The sequence below is a fragment of the Elgaria multicarinata genome, chromosome 7 (assembly GCF_023053635.1).
Source record: "Elgaria multicarinata webbii isolate HBS135686 ecotype San Diego chromosome 7, rElgMul1.1.pri, whole genome shotgun sequence".
Classification (NCBI taxonomy): domain Eukaryota; kingdom Metazoa; phylum Chordata; class Lepidosauria; order Squamata; family Anguidae; genus Elgaria; species Elgaria multicarinata.
The window spans coordinates 10,703,808-10,711,192 of record NC_086177.1 but is presented as its reverse complement, the minus strand read 5'-3'; the positions used below and the strand labels follow the sequence as shown (position 1 = coordinate 10,711,192).

Genomic DNA, 7,385 nt, shown 5'->3' with positions numbered 1-7,385 from the left:
ATTTTAGACAGGGAGGAATAATGGATAAGTTGTTCCCTGTACAGCACCATCACCTAGCAAAAAAGAAGAAGTCCCATTTGCTGGCTGGACCTCTCACTTTCAATAGTCCCTGAGCTGAATTGTTGCAAGGAGGAGTTCGTGTTAATGGTGGAAAAAGACCAATCCCGTTGATTTTTTTTTTTTTTTTTTTTTTAAGAAGGGGACACACCAAGGCTGCAAAACAGCAAAACCCCAGTGTTGGACAGCTGTAAAATCGTGTAGACAGCTTGTCATACAGCAGCGGGGGCTTTTCTGAAAGTAGCCCATTGCTAAACATTAAATACACACACACACACACACACACACACAGAGAGAGAGAGAGAGAGAGAGAGAGAGAGAGAGAGAGCATAGCAGCTGCGCGCGCGCATGCACACGCACATCAAGGCAAAGTGGCCCAGGCAGGATTGTTGAACCACGTGCTCCGCGGAGGGGGGGTTGTGGGGGGAACTGGGTGGAGTGGGCGGGGCTTGGCGCTCAAGTGGGTGCCAATCAAAGCATCAACTTCAAATTGTATCTGAAAGATCAGCCGAGGACCTTAGGGCAGGCGCATCAGTCGGAGCTCAATTGTTGATCAGATCACATCTAAGGGATTTAGGAGCACAGACGAGCCGAGATTTGAGGGAAGACGCCCCACCGAGTCCGTCCACACGCGCTGCCGCCGCCGCCTCCTTTCTTCCTCCTCCTCTTCCTCCTCCTCCTCCTCCTGTTCCTGCACATGCAGATTACAAGCCCCGTCTGAGAGGGAGGGAGACGCGGCGAGCCAGCGAGCCGGCAGCAGAAGCCCCGAGAAAATTCCCCAGACGGCTTGCCTCGCCCGGCCCGGCAGCCGGAGTCGCGCCCACGGGAGCCAGGAGAGCGCCGCCGCCGCCGCCGCCGCCAGCTGCCCGCCCGCCGGCCCGCTCGCCCGCCCGCCTGCCTGCCCGCGGACCCGCGCCGACCCCGGGCTCGCTGTCGCCCCGTCGGCGGTGCGTGCTGTCCCTCCTCGCCCGCGCGCCCGGGATGTCCTTCCCGCAGCTGGGCTACCCGCAGTACCTGAGCGCCAGCCAGGCCGTGTACGGCGGCAGCGACCGGCCGGGGGTGCTGGCGGCCGCCGCCGCCGCTGCCGCCGCCGCCGCCGCCGCCTCGGGCCGTCCAGCGGGCGCCGAGCTGAGCAGCGGCTCCACCGCCGCCGTCACCTCGGTGCTGGGCATGTACGCGGCCGCGGCCGCCGGGCCCTACAGCACGCCCAACTACAGCGCCTTCCTGCCCTACACCGCCGACCTGAGCCTCTTCTCGCAGATGGTGAGTCCGCCCCGGCGCCCGCTCGCCGCCTCGCCGCCTCGCCTCGCTGCCTCGCCTCGCCGCGCAGCCCGGGGGCGGCGGGGAAGGGCAGGCCCCCGGCTGAGCTCTTCCCCGCGGCCCCTGGCTCAGCCCAGCCCAGCCCAGCCCGGTGGGCAGCGGGCGAGGGCGCTGCCGCCTCTTGGGGCGCCTTCCCCCTGGTTCCCACGCGTCTGCGCCCCCGCCAAGGCAGTGCGCTGGGCTTGGGGTCCTCGCCCCCAGACACCCCCCCCCCCCCGGCGGCTCTGATCATGAGGGCCGCCAGCCCCACACGCACACGCCTCCCCCCTGCTCGGAGCCACTTCTCCCGTGGCCCCGAGCGCCGCGTTCCTCCCGGGAGCGCGTTGGGCGCCCCGACGCGTTTGGCTCAAGGCTCCGGCGCTTCGCCCGCCCGGTGCCCTTGGCAGCCTCGACCCGCTTTAGCCTTCTGCTTGCCGCTGGAACTTGCCGAGGGTTTAATTAATTTGCAGCAATTAAAGCGCTTGAAGATCGGAGGCGGGATCGGAGCTCAACAGTGGAGGCGCTTAAAACTCTCCAAACAAAACCGGACTCTGCCCCCCCCCACCCCCACCCCCACACTCCCCAAGCGCCCTTCCCAGATCTCTTTCTAGAGGATTGGAAAGTGATTGCTAAATGACTCTTCCTTTTCATTCAATGCCACAAACTTGACTGGAAATGCCTTATTGGCATATATCTGAGAAACACCCCCCCCTTTCTTATTTAAGTACAATTGTAAATCCCTTCGGATTCTCCCCTCTTTCAGAATAGCCTATAGATCAACTATGGAGATATTCCTGGCATTTTATTTAAATGAAATGAGCAGATGATGATGATGATGATGATGTTGATGATGATGAATCTGCGTTGCGCTGAGAATATTTTAAGAATAGTTTAAACAGATTTGGTTAACTTCTTTGTTTTTACACATTTCTGCTTGGGATGTCAATGCTAATAGAAAACCAGAAACGACTTTCAAAGGAGTATTTCCCAATGGATTCCCAAGAGAAATGTTGCTTTGATGTCAGCAACAATAACAAACAAAAATTCCTTAACAAAATAAAGGCAGGATAATAAGCTTCCTATATTATAGTTATTCTTTTTTTTTCTTTTTTTTAAAGTGCATCTTCTCCTTTGCAGAGGAGACACCCCCCCCTTGTGTCTTGTACAGATTATTTTAAATTTATTAGAAAGAAATGGATTTCTTTGGGAAGGATATGTCATACTTCCTTACAAAATAAATACTTTTCTTTCAAAAACAGGAATTGTATTATCAGTTGATATTATAAAAATTGATCAAATTCTAAAACAGAGCAATTTTCAATGATCAAAACAATATAAGACCAAGACTGAAAATGGGCCGTCTATTCTCACTTACTCTGCACCACTAAATGAGGGGTAGAAACAGTAATGATTTTCAAGTGGCTACTTCAAAAGAATTCCCAACAGGGGAATACAAAATTTATCATTTCAGCGACAAGAACAAAAATTGCTCAACGAGATAAAGGCAGTGTAACAAGCGTGCCGTGCTAGAGTTATCATTAAAAAAATTGCACGTTGCCCTTTCCAGATGGCACATTACTTTTCCTTGCAATTTCTCTTGCGACCCTTCTCTAAAGAAATCAGGGTTTGGGGGTGGTTGCATTTTTTTGTTTGTTTGTTTGTTTGTTTGTTTTACAATAATGCATCTTGCTTTTCATGGCTTTGTGTATGGGTGTGTATGCTTTTAAAAACCCTTGCGTGCCATTCGGCCATGTTAAAAGAAGAAGATAAAACCTCACGTGAAAGGGATTTAAATGAATGGACACCAATAGAAAGAAAAGGAGATAATGCTTTTAAATAAGATGATACATCTTGCTCCTCACAGTTCCTAGAAAGCATGGCCCAGTTCTGAAGCGGTTCCTCCTAGACTTTGAGGAAGTTGGAGAGACCGAGTCATAAAATTCTGTGTGTGCATGTGCGAGGGTGTGTGCGCGTGCAATTTGCAGTAATAATGAGGCCTAATGAGGTTGTTAGAAAGATAAAATGTTATTTACCAAAACACCTGATAGGCTAATTTGACTTCACTCTGTTTTATTGCTGATGATAAAAAGTATATTGATTGAAAATAAATAACCTCTGCTAAAGGCTGGCAAACAGGAGGGGGAGAACAGTTTTGTTCTCCTTGGATGAAAGGATTATTAAGGAGATGAAGCAATGGAAAGGAAAGGGTGCTCTCTCTCTCTCTCTCTCTCTCTCTCTCTCTCTCTCTCTCTCTCTCTCTCATGGTAGCAAAGAGGATGATATGGCTGAAATATATGGACAAAAGCTAGCAAAAGTTTAGCCTCTTAAAGTCCTACGGATTCTAGTGGGAGAGAATTAAGCATGTGTGCTTCACTCTTTCCCATTGAAATCAGTGTGACTTCAATGTGCTTAACTCTGGCTGCATTGATTTGTGCCTTCGTGTTGTCTGCCTGGGTACTAGCAGGAGAGAGAGAGAGAGAGAGATTCCACCTCCCCATTTCCCATCATTTCTCCTCTGCAAGCTGCTTTTTAAAATGCTGGTGGAGCTGAGCAGGAACCTGCCCTGCCGTCTGTTGCACCAGACATGCCCCAGCAGCCTGTGATGCACTGATATGATCTTTCTCGATGTGGGTCAGCACCTCTTTCAAGGATGCCTGCTTATTTTTAACGGCACAATAAATATCGCCTCTTGGACGTGGATTTGGAAAATGAGGCTGGATGTGTATTTGATGGAGAGTCAGGGCAAATGTTTTGGAGCTGGTGCAAAATGAGGTCTCCCTCTCTTTCTGTCCCTCTGAAGGGAAAATCACTTGGGACTGCTTCGGATTAAAATATAAAGGCAGAGCTTGTGGAAAGGGAGCAGTTGACCAGTTTCCTCATTCTCTCTTCTTTTCTGCTTGCCTGAATGTGTTCCAGGGCTCCCAATATGAGCTGAAGGACAACCCTGGGGTCCATCCAGCTACCTTTGCTGCTCACACCACTCCTGGTTATTATCCATATGGGCAGTTCCAGTATGGAGACCCAGGGAGGCCCAAGAACGCCACCCGGGAGAGCACCAGCACCCTCAAGGCCTGGTTGAATGAGCACCGCAAGAACCCCTACCCGACCAAGGGTGAGAAGATCATGCTGGCCATCATCACCAAGATGACCCTCACACAGGTCTCCACCTGGTTCGCCAATGCCAGGAGGAGGCTCAAGAAGGAGAACAAGGTCACTTGGGGATCGCGGAGCAAGGACCAAGACGATGGGAACCTCTTTGGGAGTGACAATGAGGGGGACCCCGAGAAAAATGAAGATGATGAAGAGATTGACCTGGAGAGTATTGACATAGACAAAATAGATGAGAATGATGGGGAACAGAGTAATGAGGAGGAGGAGGAGAAGGTTGATGTCCTAAGACAAAGAAGTGAAGAGGAGCACCTGGAGAAAGAGAAGGCCTTGCCACTGTCGGGCCCTGAAGGACTTAAACCCAAAGAGGCCCTGGCCCTGGTGAAGGAGGCCTCTGACAACCCAACCCGAATCCTGAGCCCCAGCAGACAAAACAACCTCCAAGGCCCGCTTCACAACAAACCCAAGATCTGGTCTTTGGCAGAGACAGCGACCAGCCCAGATGGGGCCCTCAGCAAGCCCACTCCGCCTTCGCCGCCGGCCCAGGTGAACCACACTTCCCCCCAGCTCCAGCACCCAGCGTTCCTTCCTAGCCATGGACTTTACACCTGCCAGATTGGCAAGTTTCACAACTGGACAAATGGGGCATTCCTCACTCAGAGTTCCTTATTAAACGTGAGGTCCTTTTTGGGAGTTAATCACCACCATGCTGCCCACCACAACCACCACCTTCAGGCCCAGCAGCAGCCCTCGGTGTTAACAGCTCTCAGCACTGATAAGCCTTCAGAGAGGACCAGCCCCAAACACATAGGTAATGTTTAAAAAGAGAGGGACAGAGATACTGGCAGGGTGGATACTGGGGGCTTCCTTGGAGGGGCATCCTACTCTTCCTCAGACAGTTTTATGCAAGTTGGGTGGTTATATAGGGCTCTCCCTGAAAACTTTTGCTGGGCCTTGAATGGAGCTATATTTGGTTGACTGCCATAGGATCTCTTTTTAGTGGAAGGTAGCACAGTGCAAAACAGCTTTCTCTAACCTGGTGCCCTCCTGATACATTCAACTGCAACTCCCATCATGCTCAGCCAGCATCCATGCTAGCTGGGAATGATGTGCATTGAAGTCCAACAGATCTGGAGGGCACCAGGTTTGGAAAGGCTGGTGCAAAGCATCTTAAGAATCTTCTAATGGATACTCCCATCATTTTGTCACAGTTTTTCTGTTTTGTCCCTAATTTGAAGTCTTTGACATCTGAAAAAGAGAAGGTGGCATAAACATTTCAAGTGCTCGAAGGAAGCAAGTAAAAATAGCATTTCCGAAGCAGTTTTTGATCGCTAAAAATACTTCACCCACATTTTCTCTGCTATCTTCACAATAGCTCAGCAAAGGTAGGTTAGTATTTTGAGCTCCATGTGGGAGGATTGGTGCAGGATGGTTTGTCTCTAAGGCCACCTGAAGAGTTGGTGGCAGAGGCCAGATTTGAATGGGGGACTTCCTGGTTCACAGATCAGTCGCTCAGCCACTACTTTATACTTTTCTTGCCTTTTTTTTTTAAAGTCGTGTAATACGAATCTTACCGGAATGCTGGAGCAATTCTCTTGTGTGTTTACATGTTTGGCTCTCTCCGTATGTCCACATAGGTGAACTTTACTAAAAGATTTCTTTTTTCTTCCTCTCTCTCTCTCTCTCTCTCTCTCTCTCTCTCTCTCTCTCTCCCGCAGAAAGAGAAAATGTACCAAGGACTGACTCTCCGCCTCAGCAGTTAAAATCTCCCTTTCAGCCTGTCCGGGACAAGTGAGTTCTTGTTCAGTGAAATTTACTTAAAGGAAAGAAAGTGCTTGGATAATGCAGACTAATCCAAGCACACCCTCATTATCATAAATCAAAGCAACAATCAAGCAATTCTGTAAAGCTTTTCAAAGTGGCATAAACTTACAAACTATATACTTTAGCCTGGAAGTTTGGTGTGTGTGTGTTTTTAAAAACTGAATACCCCCACCACCAATGTCACGTTGCATTTCTATTGTGTAAAAAATAAATAAATAAAATATTCCTAGTCTGTTCCCTAATGCAGATGGGCAAGCAGTAGCTGAGCTTTCACTGATAGATGGTTCTGTCTTTTCTTCCCAACAGCTCTTTGACTCAGCAAGAGGGAACATCGTGAATTTTAACAACTCTCCCTTCTGCTTGATTAAATGGGGTTGTTGGTTTTTGGTTGTTTTTTTTTTGGTGGAAAAGAAAATTTCACAGACTGGTCTAAAGGACAAAACAAAAATTTGGAAATGATCTAAATGACTCCCATCAATCTCTTTTTTGCAATAAGGTGGTACCAATCCTTTAAAAAAGAAAGAAAAGATTTTCCAACTCCTTAACTGGACTCTCCCCTTTTCCGTTATTCCATTTTCAGAATGTGTAATTCTAACCATGATTGAATTATTTGTTTTGGTAAAGATTTCTCATGTGTTTGTGTTATTTTTTCTGTATATAAAGTGATTTCAAATTGTAAATAGTGCCACAGCAAAAACTTGTCTAAATCGTATATTTTTGTCTAATAAACAAAATGAAATTATGACCTCTCCCTGCACAAATGGGTTTTGGTGTTGCACAAGATTATTCAAGAGGCTTTATTGTCATTATCTCAATACTGGTAGGGCTGTAAACGTTAATCACTTTAGTTGGTAGATTAATCAACCAAAGGTTTGGTTGATTAATTATGAGAGAAATGAATGATTTAAAATTTAAATCACTCTGTCTGTGAGTGAATAACATGCTGGTTTATTTTTAAGGCCTCTTTGATTCTGGTGTGTTACTGTAAAAGGGAATTAGAAAAAACAACAACCTAAAAATAGTTTTAACTTCCACCAGTGAGTGATAGCTTTTTGTGTCCAAGGGTTGCATCCAATGCTAGTGTAAGTTAAGTCCCA

General features: G+C 48.2%; 1 protein-coding gene across 1 annotated transcript; it reads left to right on the top strand.

Moving 5' to 3' along the window:
- Nucleotides 1-1,038: 1,038 nt before the first annotated feature.
- On the top strand, nt 1,039-6,769 carry IRX1 (iroquois homeobox 1). Its single transcript, XM_063129727.1, has 4 exons — nt 1,039-1,320; nt 4,273-5,275; nt 6,183-6,255; nt 6,595-6,769. Exons 1-4 carry the CDS (start codon nt 1,039-1,041, stop codon nt 6,623-6,625), a joined length of 1,389 nt encoding a protein of 462 aa, XP_062985797.1. The 3' UTR covers nt 6,626-6,769.
- Nucleotides 6,770-7,385: the final 616 nt, after the last annotated feature.

Excerpts from the sequence above, each read along its gene's own strand:
- IRX1 (XM_063129727.1), top strand. The coding sequence starts at position 1,039 with ATGTCCTTCCCGCAGCTGGGCTACCCGCAGTACCTGAGCGCCAGCCAG. Across the intron at positions 5,276-6,182 it reads GACCAGCCCCAAACACATAG|AAAGAGAAAATGTACCAAGG; the intron begins GTAATGTTTAAA and ends TCTCTCCCGCAG. Across the intron at positions 6,256-6,594 it reads TTTCAGCCTGTCCGGGACAA|CTCTTTGACTCAGCAAGAGG; the intron begins GTGAGTTCTTGT and ends TCTTCCCAACAG.